This window comes from Rhinoderma darwinii, unplaced genomic scaffold (genome assembly GCF_050947455.1).
Source record: "Rhinoderma darwinii isolate aRhiDar2 unplaced genomic scaffold, aRhiDar2.hap1 Scaffold_70, whole genome shotgun sequence".
NCBI lineage: Eukaryota > Metazoa > Chordata > Amphibia > Anura > Rhinodermatidae > Rhinoderma > Rhinoderma darwinii.
In genome coordinates, this window is record NW_027464260.1 from 89,195 (window position 1) to 112,215 (window position 23,021).

Here is a 23,021-nt window from a genome sequence, read left to right on the forward strand (position 1 = left end):
GCCATTAAAAACTGCCACATACAGTTGTTGAAAATGAATAGACTGGGAACATTTTCATGATGGGATTTCCCTTCCTTACACATTATAATATCTGCTTTGTTTGATTTGGATGAAACTTCTGTCCAAAAAGATTATTGATAAAAATGATATTTGTCCAGTTTTAAAGATAATTCCTGAAAGACAATTGGCTGCAGTGAAGAGGTCATGTGACAGACATGTCTGGCAGTGATTGGCTGTATGATTTGGACTGGTTGGTAAGACCGTTGGCCAACTGCCATGATCAGTTGAGTTGTAACGACTCTTCCAGTGACTGGTGATCTCTGAGGAGAATGTCCTGCACATGATTTCCTTTCATATGTACCTGGTTGTGACTGCTCAGATCTCCTGGTCATCTATCGGTAAGCGCTACTCTGAACACACGACACACAGCACAATATAGTCACACTATGCAGTGTAGCACAACAGATGGGGCTGAACTGTTCAGTTGTTGCTTTAATGTTAAGCAGCCATGTGACTAACTGACAGTTAGGCTGCCCATGCACCCTGCAGCTGAACAATGGTGGCTGCCGGGTGCTAAACCCACGCGGTGTTATTTGCGGATTTACTAATCAGTTCTTGGCTCCGCGACATCTCCTGCTGTTTGGCGGCAGCGGGTACAGGCAGCTTTGTACTTTATCTGTACATGACATGGATAACAGATCTTTGACAATAACAAAATAAATCCCATGTTTTTATGTATTCTTGTTAATGACAGATTTACAAATATTTGCTTCCCCCTCTATTTAAATTGACCTGCGCAGAAGCCCGCAGGACGCCTATTAGAAAGCGTATTCCTTGTATGTCTTACCGGTACCATGTTGGGGTCACATAATGATTCTTTTCATCTCCACATTTCCATGGTTTTTTGTTTTTTCATTGACACCGCCTTATAAAGGCCTATTTGGTGCGGGATGAGGTGTATTTTTTAATCTTACCATTTTGGGGCACATAAATGTATTGAACAACTTTTAGTCTTGTTTTTATAGAATTCAATGGTCAGTACAAATGACATGACTTTGTTCTGGAGGTCGTCACAATTATGGCGATAGCAAACATATCCAGTTATTTTGTGTTTTATTCGTTTTGCACAATAAAAACTTTTAAAAACACTTCATTCTGAGAATGAAACTTTTTTTCACCATTGTTTTTTGATGAGTTGTTTTTGCTGTTTTGGGAGGCGAGATTATAGCAATTCTGACATTGTTTTTTCCGTCATTCCCTGTGCAGGATAAATAATGTTGTATTTTTATAGTACAGGTCGCTACAGACGCGACGATACCAATCTTGTACTGTCAGGCATTTTGTAAGGGAAACTAGTTTCTTTTTTCATTTTTCTATAAACTTCATGAAACTTTTTTTTTACGTTTTTATTTTAGTCCTACTGCGGGATTTTAACATACAATATGCTGATTGCTAATATAATACATTGCAATACTTCTGAATGAAATTTACAGCCTGAAACTTAGTGCAAGTTTTATAACTCCAGAAAACCGCTAACGTGTAAAACTCATAAAGGTGTCCACCGATATCCTAACACTATAGGGCCCATATAGCTGCATTTAGGTGAATGGAACCGGCACTATAGCATCGCAGAGCCCTGTTCCGTTGACCTATATGTTGCCCGCCCCCACTCATACTAGCCCCTCCCACTCTGTCTTTTCCCTCAGTGACAAGGGTGTCTCTGTATGTTTGAGGAGGTAGAGCTTTGATTGAGGCAGGAGTCTTGAGTGCCTGCCACCAGTCTGAAGCCAGCCCTGTACAGCAGTGCCAGCCCAGCCAGCAGAAGAAGCTGAAGAGTAGGCAGTGCCTGCTTGTCACCCTGTGCTACCCCGCTACCCTACAGAGCCAGTGGCCATTTTTCGTGCCCCCTTTCCTCACAGAGCCCCACTGTAAGGAAGTGGCCCCGGGCAGGTGGTGAAGTAAGGGTTAATGCAGGTGTTTAATAAGGTGTTTAATAAGCCCTCATACCACTTAATCGACGGAAAAATAAAAAGTTATGGCTCTCGGAATTTGGCGATACAAAATAAATGTTCTTTTTTACACTTCGGTTTTTACTTGTAAAAGTAGTAAAATATAGAAAAAACTATATATATTTGGTATCGCCGTAATCGTATTGACCCACAGTATAAAGTTAACATGTTGTTTTAATTGCACAGTGAATTCCGTAAAAACGATGCGCAAAAAACCATGGAGGAATCGCTGTTTTTTTAATTTACTACCCCACAAATAATTTTTTCCCGTTTCCTAGTACATTACATTTAATGGTGCTACGAAAAACTACAACTTGTTCCGCAAAAATCAAGCCCTCATAGGACAATATAGACGCAAAAAAAAAAGTTATGGCTTTCGGAAGGTGGGGAGAAAAAAACGAAAATTAAAATCTGAAAGTTGTTTACGACGGAAAGGGGTTAATGTTTGCTCCACTATGTGGTCAGAATATCGAATAAAATACATTTTGCACAGATCTGCCATTTATTTAGGGCCCTAAGCAGGGTTGCCAACTTGGCAAATTGGGCTGCTTTCTTTGCAGCCTGGCAGTTTTTTATCTTATAAACCTGCCCAACCCTAGTTCAGCAGGTGGTCTTTGGGCAAGTTGTGAAAGATTTACTTGTTATATAGAAGACATAGAACAAGTACAGCCAGCAGGTGGCAGCATCTCCAACAAAGAGTCTGCTCTGCAAGTGATGCTTCCTCTTTCTTAGATTGGATTCACCATAAGGGCATGACCACACATGGCGGAATTCCTCCGCAACTGTCCGCATCAATGCCGCACCTAATCCGGGTTGCGGATTACGGCTGCGGATCTGCACAAAATGTGCAGAAAATTGATGCGGACTGGCCGCTGCGGACTGCAGGAAAAGTGCTTCCCTTCTCCCTATTCAGTGCAGGATAGAGAGAAGGGACAGCACTTTCCCTAGTGAAAGTCAAAGAAATTCATACTTACCGCCCGTTGTCTTGGTGACGCGTCCCTCTTTCGGCATCCAGCCCGACCTCCCTGGATGACGCTCCAGTCCATGTGACCGCTGCAGCCTGTGCTTGGCCTGTGATTGGCTGCAGCCGTCACTTACACTGAAACGTCATCCTGGGAGGCCGGACTGGAGACAGACGCAGGGAGTTCTCGGTAAGTATGAACTTATATTTTTTTTTACAGATACATGTATATTGAGATCGGTAGTCACTGTCCCGGGTGCAGAAACAGTTACTGCCGATCGCGTAACTCTTTCAGCACCCTGGACAGTGACTATTTACAGACGTCTCCTAGCAACGCTCCCGTCATTACGGGAGCCCCATTGACTTCCTCAGTCTGGCTGTAGACCTAGAAATACATAGGTCCAGCCAGAATGAAGAAATGTCATGGTAGTAAAAACAATACGCTCCGCAGCACACATAAGATCTGCGGACTTCATTGCGGAATTTTGACTCTCCATTGAAGTCAATGGAGAAATTCCGCCATGAGTCCGCAACCAGTCCGCCACTGCTCCGCAACAGACAGAGCATGCTGCGGACACCAAATTCCGCTCCGCAGCCTATGCTCCGCAGCGGAATTGTACGCATCGTGTAAACGAACACTGCTAAATTAAAGTGAAAGTCAATGGAGAAACGGCTCCGCTGCGGATTAACGCTGCGGAGTGTCCGCAGCGGAATTTAAGTGAAATTCCGCCATGTGTGAACCCGCCCTAAAACAAGGTAAATGATGGAGCACTGTGATTGTCAGTGTCTGGGGGCGTTGTGGCTGTCACTATATTTGGAGCACTGTGATTGTCAGTGTCTGGGGGCGCTGTGGCTGTCACTATATTTGGAGCACTGTGATTGTCAGTGTCTGGGGGCGCTGTGGCTGTCACTGTATTTGGAGCACTGTGATTGTCAGTGTCTGGGGGCGCTGTGGCTGTCACTGTATTTGGAGCACTGTGATTGTCAGTGTCTGGGGGCGCTGTGGCTGTCACTATATTTGGAGCACTGTGATTGTCAGTGTCTGGGGGCGCTGTGGCTGTCACTATATTTGGAGCACTGTGATTGTCAGTGTCTGGGTGCGCTGTGGCTGTCACTATATTTGGAGCACTGTGATTGTCAGTGTCTGGGGGCGCTGTGGCTGTCACTATATTTGGAGCACTGTGATTGTCAGTGTCTGGGGGCGCTGCGGCTGTCACTGTATTTGGAGCACTGTGATTGTCAGTGTCTGGGGGCGCTGTGGCTGTCACTGTATTTGGAGCACTGTGATTGTCAGTGTCTGGGGGCGCTGTGGCTGTCACTGTATTTGGAGCACTGTGATTGTCAGTGTCTGGGGGCGCTGTGGCTGTCACTGTATTTGGAGCACTGTGATTGTCAGTGTCTGGGGGCGCTGTGGCTGTCACTATATTTGGAGCACTGTGATTGTCAGTGTCTGGGGGCGCTGTGGCTGTCACTATATTTGGAGCACTGTGATTGTGAGTGTCTGGGGGCGCTGTGGCTGTCACTGTATTTAGGGCACTGTGATTGTCAGTGTCTGGGGGCGCTGTGGCTGTCACTATATTTGGAGCACTGTGATTGTCAGTGTCTGGGGGCGCTGTGGCTGTCACTATATTTGGAGCACTGTGATTGTCAGTGTCTGGGGGCGCTGTGGCTGTCACTATATTTGGAGCACTGTGATTGTCAGTGTCTGGGGGCGCTGTGGCTGTCACTGTATTTGGAGCACTGTGATTGTCAGTGTCTGGGGGCGCTGTGGCTGTCACTATATTTGGAGCACTGTGATTGTCAGTGTCTGGGGGCGCTGTGGCTGTCACTGTATTTAGGGCACTGTGACTGTTAGTATATTTGGAGACACTGGCTGTCTCTGTAATCGGGGACACTGTGGCTTTCACTGTATTTGGGGACACTGTGGCTGTTACTGTATTTGGGGACACTGTCTGTCTGTAATCGGGGCACTGTAGCTGTCACTGTAGTGGAAGACACCGGCTGTCATTGGATTTGGATACACTGTGGTTACTACTGTATTTGAGGACGTCTTGCAGTCACTTTGTGCTAAAACCACATCCTATGTACATGTAATAAAGTAGATCATCTGTTTTTTACAATAATTTATGAAGTGTATGTTTGTGATGTAAACATTGGACTACTTTCCATTTTAGTTTTGATCTTCAGACTTTGCAACTTTATGATGCTCCACAGAGGAGACTGTGAGAACGTGGGGGAAATTTATGAAGGGCATCACCCCAGTTTTCTGACATTAAAAAGTCCAAAATGATGGCGCACGCCCTATTTCCGAATTATATGCGATTTATTTGTTGTTTTGAAACTCTCTTGCCACGTTAAAAAAAATGGGAGTGGCGATGGCAGGAGGGGCGGGGCCACCCACGGTCCAAAAGATTGACTACAATTTACATCACAAACTGGATTTTACCCTGTGGGACACGGCCAGCCGAAGATGCAACACATTTATTAAAGGGGTTGTCCAGTTTTTATTTGTTTAATTTATTTATAGAATAGGAGATCATACAGTTCTCTAATATACATGTATTAGACATTCTGCTCTCATACCTTTCTCATATCAGTGCAGTTGCCACTGTAAAAATAAATAAATAATAATAGTATAGTCCATAGTAATGCATCCACGGGCTAACTGAAGTGACTAAATACGGGGAGAGTCGTGATACATTCACGCACGCGCGCACACTCCATGTGACCCCCAGCATTCAGGTAACACTGTCCAGGTATCTAACCCGTCAATAGCATTTTACTGAGGAACAGAAGTCAGGCCTCATGCACACGACCATCATTTTTATCCGCAATTACGGATCCATAATTGCAGATAAAAATACTGCCACATTAATTTCTATGGCCCACGGACACCTTCCCGTATATTTACAGGGAGGTGTATGGGCCGTAGAAATGAACCGCAAAATATAGGACTATTTTTTGAATTTACGGACCGTGCTCCTATACTTTATAATGGCAGCACGGCCCGCAAACATGGGTGACAGTCCGCGGCCATCCGTGCCCGTAATTACGGACCGTGCACATGGCTACGGCCGTGTGCACGAGACCTTATAAGTATTCCCTCTTCCAGCAGCCTCTCATCATGTCTGTCAGGGTCTGTGTAGAAGCAGCTCTTACATAATACTATCTGTCTCCTCTATGGGTTTGTTTTTTAAAACAGCTTACTTTATTAACAACATGATAACATTACCTAGAGACAGGCAGACATTTTAAATATCACCTAGAGACAGGCGGCCATTTTAGTAAATACACGAACAGTGATGTGGTTGGTCATCATTATTCTACCATTAGTCCTATTCACTTAGCCCATGGATGTGTCCTCTATGCGTTCCCAACACATGTATGTCATGTTAATGCTAGGTGTCACATGATGGATGTGTGTGTATGTAGAGGGGAGGGTCACATGACTGCCACCATGTTTAGTCATATTCAGTTATCCCGTGGATACATTACATAGGATCTGTGCCTCTACCATTCTGCTGTGAGACTGCAAGGACATTCACCAACTTAAAACCAACTTGCCATTGGCCTATTACACCATTATTTTACCTTAAATAAAACCAAAGACACCTTGTGTGGTAAAGTGGAAGTGGCCACAGCTTTATTATGTCAATATTTCTCTATTTAACCCCTTCCCGACATTTGCTGTATGGATACATCATGGAAAGCTAGTGCTTCCCGCATTTTGCCGTAGCCTGAGTCGGCGCCATCATTGCCGCATGTCAGCGGTGTATTACAGCTGACATCCCGCTGTAATGGTGGGGACCGAAATGAGCTCGATCACCCCTATTAACCCCTTAAATGCAGCGGTCAAAAACGATCGCTGCATTTAGGTTGTTTGCAGCTCATCGGAACCCCAGCAATGAAATTGCAGGGGTTCCGGTGGCTGCAATGACAACCAGAGGCCTAATCAGGGGCGTAACTAGGAAGGACTTGGCCCCATAGCAAACTTTTGACTGGGGCCCCCCCTCCCCTGGGTGTCACACAACCCCCCCCTTGTAGATAGTGCCTTTTTTACAGCCCCCACCTGTAGATAACGCCATACAGCCCCCCCTCTGTAGATAGCGCCATACATCCCCCTGTAGAGAACGCCATACAGCCCCCCTGTAGAGAACGCCATACAGCCCCCCTGTAGAGAACGCCATACAGCCCCCCTGTAGAGAACGCCATACAGCCCCCCTGTAGGAAACGCCATACAGCCCCCCCCCTGTAGAGAACGCCATACAGCTCCCCCCCTGTAGGGAACGCCATACAGCCACCCCCCTGTAGGGAACGCCATACAGCCACCCCCCCCCCTGTAGGGAACGCCATACATCGTCCCCCCCCTGTAGGGAACGCCATACGGCATCCCCCCTCCCCAAAAAATGCGACCTACAGTGTGTCCTACAAAATACATGTATCCGCTCTCCACAGGATCTCCACAGGATAGGGGATACATGAGTGATCGCTGGCAGCGATAGGGAGAACGGGGGACTGAAAGTCCCCTGAACTTCTCCATGACAAACCTCTGACTTCCGGCGTCTGCGCAGCTCAATAAAAATGAAAGGAGCGCTGGTCACGCATGCGCACAAGCACGACCGGCGCTCCATTCATTTCTACGGAGCTGCCGACACAGACCCCGGAAGTCTGAGGTTTGTGATGGAGAACTTCAGGGGACTTTCAGTCCCCCGTTGTCCCTATCAATGCCAGCGATCACACATGTATCCCCTATCCTGTGGATATCCTGTGGAGAGGGAATACATGTCCTGTGGAGATCCTGTGGAGAGGGGATACATGTCCTGTGGAGAGGGGATACATGTCCTGTGGAGAGGGGATACATGTCCTGTGGAGAGGGGATACATGTCCTGTGGAGAGGGGCGGGATACATGTCCTGTGGAGAGGGGGGGGATACATGTCCTGTGGAGAGGGGATACATGTCCTGTGGAGAGGGGGGGGATACATGTCCTGTGGAGAGGGGCGGGATACATGTCCTGTGGAGAGGAGGGGGATACATGTCCTGTGGAGAGGGGATACATGTCCTGTGGAGAGGGGGGGATACATGTCCTGTGGAGAGGGGGGGGATACATGTCCTGTGGAGAGGGGGGGATACATGTCCTGTGGAGAGGGGGGGGGATACATGTCTTTTGCACTATTTTGCGCCTTCAGGACCAGACACCGTTTAGCCCTTTTTAGCACGTGTTAGTTAAATGGCTATAACTTTTTTATTTGTTGGGCTAACGACGTGATTTTTGCGACGTTTTTTCCGTAGACAATGCAGGTTTCATTTTTTATCGTTTTTATACACACCTTTTTTGCTATTTTAGAATTTTTATTCATAAAGTTTGAAAATAATAGTAAAAAAAGAAGCTTTTTTACATTTCAGCTATTTTTTTTTGGTAATAACATAGTTTTACCCTAAAATAGACCTTTTATTTGTGATCGCCATTTTCTATCGTAAATTTTAATATATTATATGTCTATATTAGGGTAATTGGGTCAGCGCTAGCGGTACAACAATGATTGGCGGGGGGGACGTTTTTTTTTTGGGGTGGGTATTTTATGTGTATTTATTATTTACATTTTTTTTGCACTTTACTTTATTATTTTTTTATTACTATGGTCTGTCCCTCAAAGGTCAAAGAAGACCTATGGGGAACTTGATATATTTTTTTTCTTTCTTTTACACCATCTTTTCCACTGTAACTGGAGTTGCACAACAGCCCCAGTTACAGGGGAAATCAGCCCTCTCATAGTGACGATTGTCACTAACTGGGCTGTGCTGGGTCTAGTAAGACCCAGCAGCAGTCTGTCACTAACGGCACCCGGCGATCATGTGACCAGTCACATGATCACCGGGAGGAATAGAGACAGCGCCGCTGCTGCTGCTGTCTCTATTCCTATACACAGCGTTCATTGAACGCTGTGTACAAGTCATCAGAGAAGACAGAAGCAGCTTCTATCCTCTCCTCAGGGTCCCCGGCAGTCACTGACAGCCGGAGACCCGACATTCAGCTGCCCGATCGCGCGGGCAGCAAGTTAAAACCCGAGCCGTAGAAAGTCTATGGCTCGGGTTTTAAGGACCCTGACCGCTGGCCGTAAAAATACAGCCAGCGGTTGGGAACCAGTTAATGGCAGAGCGGGGACATACCTCCCTGCTCTGCCGTAGTGTTCAGTGGCGTCCCGCTGTAGCAGCCATAGCGGCTGCTAGCGGAGTCTCTGGCCATGGTGGGGGCCCGTGTCGGCGGGCGACACGGGCCCCCTCATACCGCGGGCCCCGTAGCAGCCGCTACTGCTGCTACGGCGGTAGTTACGCCACTGGGCCTAATACTGGCCTCCCGGTCTGCCTAGCACGGAAAACTTCAATTATTATTGAAAAAATAAATAAACCATACATATTTGGTATCGCTGCGTCCGTAAGGGTATGTTCACACGCAGTAGCAAAATACATCTGAAATTACGGCACTGTTTTCGCCTGAAAACAGCTCCTGATTTTCAGAAGTTTTCTGTAACTACTCGCGTTTTTCGCGGTGTATTTTACGGACGTTATTGGAGCTGTTTTTCAATGGAGTCAATGAAAAACGGTGCCAAAAACGTCCTAAGAAGTGTCCTGCACTTCTTTGATGTGGGCGTCTTTTTACACGCCGTCTTTTGACAGCGACGCGTAAAGTTACACCTCGTGGGAACAGAACATCGTAAAACCCATTGAAAGCAATGGGCATATGTTTGTAGACGTAATGGAGCCATTTTTTCAGGCGTAATTCGAGGCGTAAAACGCCCGAATTACGTCTGAAAATAGGCCTTGTGAACATACCCTAATGGCCTAAACTATAAAAATATTATTTTATTTATTCCACGCGGTGAATGGTGTAAAAAAAACACATAAAAAAACTATACCAGAATATCGTTTTTTTGGTCACTTTGCCCTACAAATATTGGAATAAAAAGTGATCAAAAAGTCGCACGTATCCAAAAATGGTACCTATATAAACTATAGCTTGTCTCGCAAAAAACAAGCCCTCATACAGCTCCGTCGACGAAAAAATTAAAACGTTATGGTTCTCACAACTTGGCGACAGAAAAAATACATTCTTTTTACAAAAGTAATTTTATTGTGCAAAAAGTTGTAAAACATAAAAAAGTGATATAAATTAGATATCGCCGGAATTGGACTGACCCGCAGAATAAAGTTAACAGGTAATTTATAACGCATGGTGAACACTGTATAAAAAAACTAAAAAACAATGCCAGAATTGCAGTTTCTTGGTCACCTTTCCTCCCAAAAATAGGATAAAAAGTGATCAAAAGTCGTATGTACCCCAAAATGGTAAAAATAATAACTACAGCTCGTCCCGCAAGGAGGGGCCCCAAACATATCTGCTGGAAGCGAGGGTGCCCGTATTATACCAGCACAACACTTTCCCATCAAAATTCCCCAAACTGCAAAGGTGCGGAGTGTGGAACAAAAGGGAATAAGTAAGGACTATTTATCAGTGCGACACCGGCCTGTGCAGAAAGGATTGCTTCACAGCGTAACACACATCTATGGATTATTTTACTGGGTTTTTTAACCCGATTATTATACCACCTGACTATGTCCCTGATGTACTCTGCCCAGCTTACATGTACCCTCACATTGTAAACGGAAATACCAGCAATACTCAAACAAAACGACTACCAAGCAAATCCACTCTCCAAAAGCCAAATGGCGCTCCCTCCCCTCTGAACCTTACAACGTCTATGGCCGCGGACCCTAGTTCAGACTTACCCTCTGACGGCCGCGGCCATGGACGTCTGTGTTCTCGGCGGCATCTCCCTCCAGGGAGACGCCGGCACTAACTTCCGGGTTCTGAGACTGTTTCCTGCAGGGCGCCCGCGCCCGCACGAGCACTGCCTTAAAGGCCCAGTACGCGTCCAGTTGTTTAAAATCAGTAATTAGCCCAGAATGCTGCTGGACTATAAAAAGGGTCCTGCCCACTTGATCCTTGTCGGAACGTTGTTGTATACCGAAAGTTTGTCTTGCAAATGGTCTCCTAGTGTTTTCCAGTTCCCAGTATTACCCGTTCCTGCTGCCTGTACCCTGTATCCTGTGCTACCGTGCCTCTGTGCCATCTACAGTGAGAGTCAAGTCGTGTCTTCCGCTGCATCTACTGTGCCATCTACAGTGAATGTGAAGTTGTGTCACCGCTACTGTCTACATTGCCTCAGGTACCCTTTCTGGACTATAGACATTGTATTGTACCTAGTTGGCCAGCTGCTATCCCACTACACGATACGGCCCAGTGGGTCCACACCCCGCGCCGTGACAGTGCCTAAATAGCTGTTTACTTCCACATATAAGGCATTTTCATACCCGGGACAAGCCTTTTAACAATATTTGCCACTGAAATAGCATATCTAGGGAAAAATTTAAATTTTTACTCTGCCACAATCCGCAGCGCAATCATTTATGGAAAAGTCCTGTAGGGTGAAAATACTCACTACATCCCTTAATAAATGACTGGAGGGGTGCAGTTTCCAAAATGGGGTCACTTGTCAGGGGTTTCCTTTATTATTTCACATCAGAGCACTGCAGTTGTGAACCAATACTTTGTAAATCCCCAAATTAGGCCTCAAGTTTACATGGTACTCTTTCACTCCTGAGCCCTGTCAAATGTCTCAGGCAGAGTGCTAATAGTGCTCTGCCCGGGACTATGGCTATGGGGTTGCCCCTGACAACAATGTCCATATATGTACAGTCATGTCAGGGGCTTCTCCTGAAGTGGAATCCACAGCCAGAGCGTCGGCAATGCTCTGGCTGGGTATTCTACTCCTAGAGGGAACCCCAACGGCACTACCTACAGGGAGAGGGGCTGTTTGGCACTACCTGGGAGGGGGGCTGTGTGGCACTATCTACAGAGGGCACTAAATTTATGGGGGTACAAACTGAGGGCATAAATTCTATATGAGGGCATAAACAGGGCTAATGTCTATATGGGGACAAAAAAATGACGTTTTCTGCCATTTTACCGCTGTGAGTTCCCCCGCAAAGGGGCTTACTAAGTCTGTGTCGCCCAAGGGCCCACATAAACCTGGAGCATGGCCTGTATATATATATATATATATATATATATATATATATATAGCTAGAACGACTAGTCACTCAGCTCTCATAGAACAGCAACACTGTGGATCTGCAATGGTGACCACAAGCCATATTTCCCTGATACTATCTGATAGATACACTCAACGTATCAGAGCAGTATTGTGTGTGTTTTATATGACCAATATGCCATCCATCACTGCCCCACAGAGTTTGTTACCAATCTTTCCCAGGCGGCAGAATGCCAGATCTGCCTAGTCCTGCATTGATAAATCTACATCCCCTATATCGTAGCATTACTAGTCAGATTTGCTAATCAGGAGCCAAGAATCGCTGTGAAGCTGCGATTAACACACTTGCCTTTTTATGCAGTGATACATTTTGCATACTGTAGCTTAGCTAGCCAGATTTGTCTTTCAGGATCCCAGGAAAGCTGGGTAACAAACCATGTGAAGTTGTAATAGAAACTGTAAAATACTAAATCCCCCTAAATGAATGCCCCTCCTCGCTACCAAATTGTGCCATAGATAAGGCAAAGCCTTTCAGGGTACTGGGACAGCTGGGTAACAAACCATTATCTCTCAAATTGTGTCATATTTAGGCAGATTTGCCTTTGAGGGTTTCAGAAAAGCTGGGTAACAAACCATATGAAACTGTAATAGAGATCTGCTTTATACTTAATCCCCCTAAATAAATGCCCCTCGTCGCTACCAAATTGCTATATCTAGGCATATCTAGACTATATCTAGGCAGATTTGTCTTTCAGGAACCTGCGCAACCTGTATTCCGTAGGGGGACTTAGCGGACAATTTCCCCGCAGATTTTGATGCGAATTCTTGGGAAATCCACATATGTTACATACAGATTTAGTTGCGGATTTAGCAGCAGATTTGACCTAGGTTTCAGCCTATGCATTGCAAAGGCTGAAATCCGCAGTGAAAATCCGTGGCTTCTCCGCAACAGAATGAGCACGCGGCAGATTTGAAATAAGCAGAATGCTCCGCTGTTATTGCGATCGTCTTCTGCTACCCCATCCCCTTGCGATGTACTGTAAGCTGCTGCGGATTTGCGATGCAGAACCCACGCTGCAAATCGGCAGAAAAACTGCCACATCCGGACACACCCTTAGGCCTTATTCACACGAACGTGTATTACGTCCGTGCTACGCGCGTGGAAATCACGCGCGTCGCACAGACTTATGTAAGTCAATGGGGCCGTTCTGACATGTCGTGATTTTCACGGCGTGTGTCCGCTGCGTAAAACTCACAACATGTCCTATACTTGCCCGTGTTTCGTGCAGCACGCACCCATTGAAGTCAATGGGTCCGTGCAAATTGCGCTCGGCACACGGAAGCACTTCCCGGTGCCGCACGTGATGCTCGCTACAGTAGTAAAAGAAATGAATGAAAACAGAAAAGCATCTCCTGCTTTTATGTTTGTAAACATAAAAACAGAGTGTCATAATGATGTCGGCTGCGCGAAAATCACGCAGCCACGCACCATATACAGATGCCACACTGAACTTTTGCGCTCGTAAAACGGACACGTTCGTGTGAATAAGGCCTAAGACTGGGTTCCCACAGTGCAGATTTTCTGCAGATTTTGTCAGCATTTTGTAAGCCAAAGCCAGAAGTGGATGAAGGAGAGCGGACCTATAAGGCCTTCCCTTATATATTTCTTCTGTTTAGGTTCCGTTCCTAGTTTTGGGATACTTGCAAAATCTGCACAGTGAGAACCCAGCTTTAGGCTACACAGCATATCCAACCTTGAACCTGCAGGGAATTCCACCTGAAAAAGTGCACATGGTGCCGATTTTCAGTCGGAATCTTCGATGCAGAAACACTGCTTGAAAAAAAATAAAAGAAGCTGATAGTTACCCCTGGCTGTTGTCATAGCAACGCCTTCTTCTGTTTCAGTGCAGCCTCGCCTCCTGGAATGATGCGGCAGCCCAATTGACCGCCACAGCTTGTGATTGGCTGCAGCAGTCACATGGGTTGAAACGTCATCCCAGGAGGCCAGGTGTCACTCAGAACAGAGAAACGCGTCACTATGACAAAGGCTGGAGGTAAGCATTAGCTTTTTTGTGAATTTTGAAGCAGAATCGCAGCGTTTCCGCCGCAAAAGTGGCAACATTTGCTATTTGTTCTAGGTTTCACTTCCGCAGCAAAAAATGTAATAAATTGACCTATCAATGGCATGTCAATTTATGCTGCGGATTTGTTGCTATTTTGTTGCGGGTTTTCCTCATTGAATTTAATCAATGTGGAAAACTAGCAACGGATCCGCAGCATAAATTGGCATGCTGAGGATGTAAAATCCGCACTGCAGGTCAATTTACGAACGTTTTTGCTGCAGATTTTTACTGTAGCGTCTGCATGAGATTTGTTCAAATCTCACTCACTGTGCTGCTACTGTAAATGCTGCGTCATTTCCTTAGGCCTAGTTCACACTGAGTTTTTTTGGGCCCTGTTCTTGGTGCGGAAAACACGTTGGAAACTGCGCCAAAATACAGCAGAAATCGCCTACCATTGATTTCAAAGGGAGGTAAAGGCTTTTTTTCCTGCGAGTGGAAAAGAAAACGCTTGCAGGAAAAAAAAGCGTCATGCTCTTTCTTCAGGCATTTCCATCTCTGACCTTTCGTTGACATCAATGGGAGGCAGAGAAAATGTTTTTCACTGCGCTTTTTGCCCATGGCTGAAAAACTCGGAAAAAAAAAAAACCGCAGCAAAGAGAGCGCAGCCTCCTGAAGGAATTTTGAGGCAGATTTTTCTGCCTACAAAAACCTCAGTGTGAACATACTTTTAGGGCGTTCACAAGTGGAATTTCCGCTGCAGATGTTTAGATAGAGGAGGCTGGTAGGAAAAGGCTCCCTCTTTTCTGCAAAATCACAACGGCTTTTTTCTGCAGCTTGCTGGAAGTCTTGCAGGTTTATCTATAGGGGACAATTTTATAAAAGGATTTATTTCATTTAATGTGTGTTTTTAAGGTTAAAGGAACAGTGTCACAGGAAAAAAAATTTTTTAGATCAATTTGCTTTTAGTGTTTTATTAAAAAAAAAAAATATTTATTTGTGTGTTTGTGTTTTACTTTTTTTTATTTTTTAACTTTTTCTTGTCTATGGGTGCTGCCATTTTTTTTTCCATCTCTGTATGTGTCGATTAACAACACATACAGACATGGAATACGGCGCATACAGTCCCATAGTGAATGCGAACGGGGCCCGTTCCATCCACTATGCTGTACGCCGTCTATGTGGCAATGGCGCATGCGCCGCTCCCACACAGTCCAAATTGAACTGTGCGACGTCCGGCGCCATTTTCTTGTGGACCGGAAGTCGCGGCCGGACAGTAAGATTACAGTGGTTAGCACTATTGCCTTGCAGCACTGGGGTACTGGGTTCAAATCCAACCAAGGACAACATCTGCATGGAGTTTGTATGTTCTCCCCGTGTTTGCGTGGGTTTCCTCCGGGTACTCCGGTTTCCTCCCACACCCCAAAAACATACCCATAGGGAATTTAGATTGTGAGCCCCAATGGGGACAGTAAAAAAGTGGACCTCTGTACAGCGCTGCGTAATATGTTGGCGCTATATAAGTAACTGAAATAAATAAATAAATAAAAATACTTCCGGTCGCGGCTTCCGAACTTGTGCACTTTGAGCGGAGGTAGCAGACGGAGCGGACGGACCGGAGGGAGCGGCGGCGGCAGGAGCAGGTAAGTGAGGTCTGTGTATGTTCGTGTTTTACTGTGTGTTTAACTACTGTATGTAAACCTACTACACTGTGTGTTAGCTCAAAAAATGGCGACACACAGTGTAGGAGGTTTGACCGTTCAATCCCGTCGTTTCTCCCGGCACTAGCCAGGATAAGGGAGGGGGGGATTCTGAGAGCTCACTAGAGCGAGTGAGTTTTCTCCAATTTTGCAGCATAAAGCAATGTGGTTGCTTTACCACATGCAGTGCTGCAATTTTGGGAATTGCTCCATCTAGTGACCAGTGCTGGGAAATATTATAAATTAGAATCTAATTTATAATATTTCCTGACTCGTGAAAAAAATAAAAAAAATTAGAACAATGTTTAATCACCTACACACTAATTGTTTAACTGAAAAAAATAAAATAAATTCCCTTTAAGGATGCTTAACAAAAAACGGCTGTAAAATACGTAGCTGTTTTCAAGGGAAAACAGCCTATGATTTTCAGGTGTTTTTTATGCAAAGCGTTATTTGATGCGTTTTTTTACTGCCATTTTTGTAGCTGTTTTTCTTTGAGACAATGAGAAATGGCTCCAAAACGGCTCAAGAAGTGACATGCACTTCTTTTTTACAGGGCGTTTTTTTATGTGCCGTTTTTAGAAACAACGCGTAAGAAAAAACGCACCGTGGGAACGAAACGCCGTTTTTCCCATTGACATTTATCGGCATATGTTCGGAGGTGTTCAGGCCATGTATTTTCAGCCATTTTTCAATGCGTTTACAGCCCGAAAAACAGCTGAAAATAAGCCGTGTGAACACACCCTTAGGCCTGATTTACACGAGCGTGTGCGTTTTGTGCACGCAAAAAAGTGGCGTTTTGCGTGCGCAAAAGGCACTTAACAGCTCCGTGTGTCATCAGCGTATGATGCGCGACTGCGAGATTTTCTCGCAGCCGCCTTCATTATGACACTCCATTTGGATGTTTGTAAACAGAAAAGCATGTGGTGCTATTCTTTTTACTGTAATGACGGGGGTAAGGAAACATACAAGTGAGCCCTAATCTACCCGCCACTCAGTCCCTGCCTACTTGCAACGACCCGCCCTAGGCGACGGGGTACAACTGGGCGACAGTCCCTACGCTCAATATGTGCACGACAGACAAACAGATAAGGGTACACAGAAGCAAGGGAAAAGGGGCAGTTGCCCACGGCAACACCGAGAGCAACAAGAGTGGTGAACGAGCCGAGTCAAACCAGGAGTGTACGAGGTACCAAACGCAGAGCAGGAGAGTAGTGAACAAGCCGAGTCAAACCAGAAGTGTATGAGGTACCAAACGCAGAGCAGAAGAGTAGTCAGTAAGCCAGGGTCAAAATAGATCAAGAAGCTGCAGCAGGGCCAGGAAACCAAACAGAAGAATCACAAGCAAGGAGGAACAGGAAAGGCAGGTATAAATAGACAGAGGGCTGGAGCTAGCTCCGTCTGGCCAGGCTATGATAGGCTCTCCCACTCCTAAGCCTGCCAGCCTGAGTGGTGGAAGCTGGAGTCAGTCTCAGAGACATAGACTCAGGTGCAGACTGATTGCCTATGGGCGTGGATACAGAAGCTGTGCCTGGCAGATCCTTAACATTTACATTCAGAGTTTGACAGCTGTTGCGCGAATCACACAGTTCGCACGGAAGTGCTTCCGTGCGGCATGCGTGGTTTTCACGCACCCATTGACTTCAATGGGTGCGTGATGCGCGAACAGCGCACAAAGATAGGACATGTCGTGAGTTTTTTTCAGCGGACTCACACTGAGCAAAACTCACAGACTGTCTGCATGCCCCCATAGACTAATATAGGTGCGTACGACACTCGTGAAAAGCACGCGCGTCGCCCGCACATATATCACGCTCGTGTAAACGAGGCCTTTGTGTCACTTTTAACATGAGACATGAGGAAGTGAGGATTGTTCCTGGGAATACTCCTGAAGGGCAGCATATTATAGGTAGAGATCCGCTGGGCTATTATGTTAATACAGCACAAAAAATATTATAAAAAGAATACACATGTAAAGCTCTAAAGTGCTAATCAAAAGTGAAAGTCTTCTAGCGTAAACGTGATGCAGAGTTGCCTCAAAATGTACATTTGTTTATAAAGCATAATGATCTGCTTTCAGTGCTCTACAAATGATGAATTCTTCATGGATATTCATCTATAGCACTCACAGGCTTCTCCCTACAGTTGACATCATAGTCTTCTCCCTTCAGTTGATGACATCACAGCTGATGGAATACTAAGGCATTGTGATGTGTCTTTTTTACAGACAAGCACCTGATGCAGCAGCTCTTATGTGTAGAGCAGTCTTCGTCCCATCAGACCTGTTCAGTTCTCAGACAAGACCACCATTTTCTTCATGCTACAAGATCTTCACATCATAATCACAGGCTCTGCAGGAAAGTTCACCGCAGGGAAACAGGTAAAGACCATTCCAGTTTTGTATGCCAGGGCATGGGGTCACATTCAGACTTTCTCTAGGCCATTTTACATGTTTCTTACATGTTTCAAGAGTTACAGCAGTTTTCAAAACCATGTCCCCCTTTTCATATCTAATTATTGTATGGCCACTCAAGCGGCTGTAACGTCCTTCCTCCTGAGCGCTGCAGCAGCTTTCAATATACAATAAGCTAATGTTGATTTCTTTCCATGAATGCTGCTATAGGTCAGAAACCTCCAGCATTACCTGGAGGTCATAAGAACTTACTTAACAGCCTGGTGCACCCCTGATTGTAGTTATATGGCTACATGCATGACAAAAAGAAAAATTTAGACTTTGGAAGAATACCAAATACAGCATTTTATGGGTAGAGCTGCCCTCTAAGGCTGTGTTCACATCAGCGTTGTCTTTTCCTTTGAGGGTTTCCATCGGGGAAACCCCTCAATGGAAAGGCAAGCGGAAACCTTAGCTTCTGTTTGCATCACCATTGATCTCAATAGTGACGTAAACGTTGCTAATGGTTTCCGTTTGTCACCGTTGTGACAAGGTTCCGTCGTTGTTTTGACAGAATAAATAGTGCAGTCGACTTCTGAGGGCCTGATACTGAAAGCCGAAGGATTGTCAGAGGCAGTCATAAAAACCCTACAAAAAAGTAGTAAAAATGTCACTAACAGTAAATTTATCGCAACTTACTTCTGCAGGCTTCTGTTTAACAATGGCATATGAAATGACAGTCTTAAAGAGGCTCTGTCACCACATTATAAGTGGCCTATCTTGTACATAATGTGATCGGCGCTGTAATGTAGACTACAGCAGTGGTTTTTATTTAGAAAAACGATCATTTTTGACGGAGTTATGACCTATATTAGCTTTATTCTAATGAGTTTCTTAATGACCACCTGGGCGTGTTTTACTTTTTGACTAAGTGGGCGTTGTGAAGAGAAAATTTTGGCGCACGCCCGTTTTAAGTAAAAATTTTAGCTTTTTGAGACTTTATGCTGTTTTCGCGTCTTTTCGCGTCTTTTCAGCTAGTAAGTCGGGACCAGCGGGAGAGCAGATCTCCTGCATGACATATTTAATTTACACCTGCGGATATTATAGCTGACATCTATGCTAACTGGTGTAGATGTCAGTTTGTGGAGCACTGACAACCCTAGTTGCGCCATATTTATTCAGAGCTGTGGGCTTCTTGGAGTATGTTCACATTCAATTTTTTCTTTTCGTCAGATGTATGCGTCGGGAGAAGTCTCTACGTATACCTTCAATGGAAGGCTGTATAGGCATAGAGTGGGATATATCACCTGAACTCCCCGGGCACAGCGTTACTTTAAGCACTAGGCTCGGAAAGCCCCTGACGTTAGCAACGCTCTGACTGGGGATTCTGCTCCTAGGGAAGCCCCTGACAAGACTGTCCATAAATGGACACTGACGTTAGGAGCGTTAAGATGCCAAAATCCTAGGCCAGAACACTGGCATTGCACTGGCTGGGGATTCCACTCCTGGAGGGAGCCCCTGACGTCACTGTCCATATATGGATTCTGCTCCTGGAGGATCCCTTGATGTTACTGTCTGTACATAGACAATGACATTAGGGGCTTTGTAATGTGAGAATTCCAAGTCTTAGCGTTGGCAGCGCTGTGGCCGGGAATTACGCTTGTAGAGAAAGCCTCTCACTTTACTGTGCATATATGGCTTTAAATATCCATATTTGGCTTTAAACTCTGGAGTCCCCGGCCAGAGCATCACAAGCACTCACTGGCTGGGAACTCCTGACTTGGGAAAGCCCTTGATGTCACTTTCACTATATGGACAGTGATGTTAGGAGTTTAAAAACCCAGGAATCCATGGCCAGAGCGTCGGCAATGCTCTGGTTAGTGATTACTCTCCTGGAAGGAGCCCCTGATGTCTGTCAATTGTTATGGTAGTAGTCGGATATGATCTTTAATAAATTTAAACCATTTTTTTAAGCTTTAAGAACAAGGTTTGACAATGATAAGTTCTACCCATGTGTATGTATCTAATGCTGATATGTATCCATGCTCCTTACTCATTTTAATATTGTGTGATTGAACTTGGTAACTTGCTATGCTTGGCTGACTGTACTGTATGATCAGATGTAGTAACTAGATGTTTAAGAATCAGATTCAGATAAGTTTTAGTAATGATACTTAGTTCAACAGATAGAGAGGTCCTATAGGGGAGGACCAAGTCAATGTGAGCTTGAAACTGAACAAATAAATACCAAGTCAGGCAGAGTAAAAAGTACATTTAGATTAAAAAGTTACTATTAAAATACAAACCACACAGCTCTTCAAGGTAGAGTTTGAGAAGCTGCATAATATACCCGCCTGCTACTTTGCCTAAATGGTGAGCAAATAGAAATTTTTCTACCTAAAATGGCAGAAAACACACCATTTTGGAGATGGAAAGGACGGCTAGAGGGGAAATGGAGGAGGCCGTAGTTTTTTAATTACATTTTTTTCCTTGGTGTTTTTTTTTTCCATTTGCTAACGATTTAGTCAAAGTAGCTCAAAAGTAAATGTCTTTATAATACATGATATTGTAAAGTAATGTAATGGGAAATTTTGGCGCATGCCCGTTTTGAGTAAAAATTTTAGCTTTTTGAGACATTATGCTGTTTTCGCGTCTTTTCAACTAGTAAGTCGGGACCAGCGGGAGAGCAGATCTCCTGCATGACATATTTAATTTACACCTGCGGATATTATAGCTGACATCTATGCTAACTGGTGTAGATGTCAGTTTGTGCAGCACTGACAACACAAGTTGCGCCATATTTATTCAGAGCTGTGGGCTTCTTGGAGTATGTTCACATTCAATTTTTTTCTTTTCGTCAGAGGTATGCGTTGGGAGAAGTCTCTACGTATACCTCCAACGGAAGGCTGTATAGGCATAGAGTGGGATATATCACCTGAACTCCCCGGGCACAGCGTTACTTTAAGCACTAGGCTTGGAAAGCCCCTGACGTTAGCAACGCTCTGACTGGGGATTCTGCTCCTAGGGAAGCCCCTGACAACACTGTCCATAAATGGACACTGATGTTAGGAGCTTTAAGATGCCAAAATCCTAGGCCAGAACACTGTCATTGCACTACTGGGGATTCCACTCCTGGAGGGAGCCCCTGACGTCACTGTCCATATATGGATTCTGCTCCTGGAGGATCCCTTGATGTTACTGTCTGTACATAGACAATGACATTAGGGGCTTTGTAATGTGAGAATTCCAAGTCGGAGCGTTGGCAGCGCTGTGGCCGGGAATTACGCTTGTAGAGAAAGCCTCTCACTTTACTGTGCATATATGGCTTTAAATATCCATATTTGGCTTTAAACTCTGGAGTCCCCGGCCAGAGCATCGCAAGCACTCACTGGCCGGGAACTCCTGACTTGGGAAAGCCCTTGATGTCACTTTCACTATATGGACAGTGATGTTAGGAGTTTAAAAACCCAGGAATCCATGGCCAGAGCGTCGGCAATGCTCTGGTTAGTGATTACTCTCCTGGAAGGAGACCCTGATGTCTGTCAATTGTTATGGTAGTAGTCGGATATGATCTTTAATAAATTTAAACCATTTTTTTAAGCTTTAAGAACAAGGTTTGACAATGATAAGTTCTACCCATGTGTATCTAATGCTGATATGTATCCATGCTCCTTACTCATTTTAATATTGTGTGATTAAACTTGGTAACTTGGTATGCTTGGCTGACTGTACTGTATGATCAGAAGTAGTAACTAGATGTTTAAGAATCAGATTCAGATAAGTTTTAGTAATGATACTTAGTTCAACAGATAGAGAGGTCCTATAGGGGAGGACCAAGTCAATGTGAGCTTGAAACTCTGAACAAATAAATACCAAGTCAGGCAGAGTAAAAAGTAAATTTAGATTAAAAAGTTACTATTAAAATACAAACCACACAGCTCTTCAAGGTAGAGTTTGAGAAGCTGCATAATATACCCTCCTGCTACTTTGCCTAAATGGTGAGCAAATAGAAATTTTTCTACCTAAAATGGCAGAAAACACACCATTTTGGAGATGGAAAGGACGGCTAGAGGGGAAATGGAGGAGGCCGTAGTTTTTTAATTACATTTTTTTCCTTGGTGTTTTTTTTTTTTTCCATTTGCTAACGATTTAGTCAAAGTAGCTCAAAAGTAAATGTCTTTATAATACATGATATTGTAAAGTAATGTAATGGGAAATTTTGGCGCATGCCCGTTTTGAGTAAAAATTTTAGCTTTTTGAGACCATATGCTGTTTTTGCGTCTTTTCAGCTAGTAAGTCGGGACCAGCGGGAGAGCAGATCTCCTGCATGACATATTTAATTTACACCTGCAGATATTATAGCTGACATCTATGCTAACTGGTGTAGATGTCAGTTTGTGCAGCACTGACAACACAAGTTGCGCCATATTTATTCAGAGCTGTGGGCTTCTTGGAGTATGTTCACATTCAATTTTTTTCTTTTCGTCAGAGGTATGCGTTGGGAGAAGTCTCTACGTATACCTCCAACGGAAGGCTGTATAAGGCATAGAGTGGGATATATCACCTGAACTCCCCGGGCACAGCGTTACTTTAAGCACTAGGCTCGGAAAGCCCCTGACGTTAGCAACGCTCTGACTGGGGATTCTGCTCCTAGGGAAGCCCCTGACAAGACTGTCCATAAATGGACACTGACGTTAGGAGCTTTAAGATGCCAAAATCCTAGGCCAGAACACTGGCATTGCACTGGCTGGGGATTCCACTCCTGCAGGGAGCCCCTGACGTCACTGT

The 23,021-nt window shown here is 44.9% G+C and overlaps 1 protein-coding gene across 5 annotated transcripts in view; it reads left to right on the top strand.

Annotated features, from left to right (window-relative positions):
• The first annotated feature begins 303 nt into the window (after positions 1 to 303).
• LOC142728935 (uncharacterized) overlaps positions 304 to 23,021 on the top strand; it is a 500,634-nt gene continuing 477,916 nt past the window's right edge. The window contains exons 1-3 of one of the 5 annotated variants that reach the window (XM_075849175.1): positions 304 to 398; positions 11,026 to 11,196; positions 18,069 to 18,221. In XM_075849175.1, the coding sequence (XP_075705290.1) occupies positions 18,159 to 18,221 (63 nt within the window). In that variant the 5' untranslated portion in view covers positions 304 to 398; positions 11,026 to 11,196; positions 18,069 to 18,158. Of the gene's footprint in view, positions 399 to 10,511; positions 11,197 to 14,081; positions 14,136 to 18,068; positions 18,222 to 23,021 lie in introns of those variants that run through there. The other 4 variants (XR_012877874.1, XM_075849174.1, XM_075849177.1 and 1 more) reach the window with 4 other exon arrangements.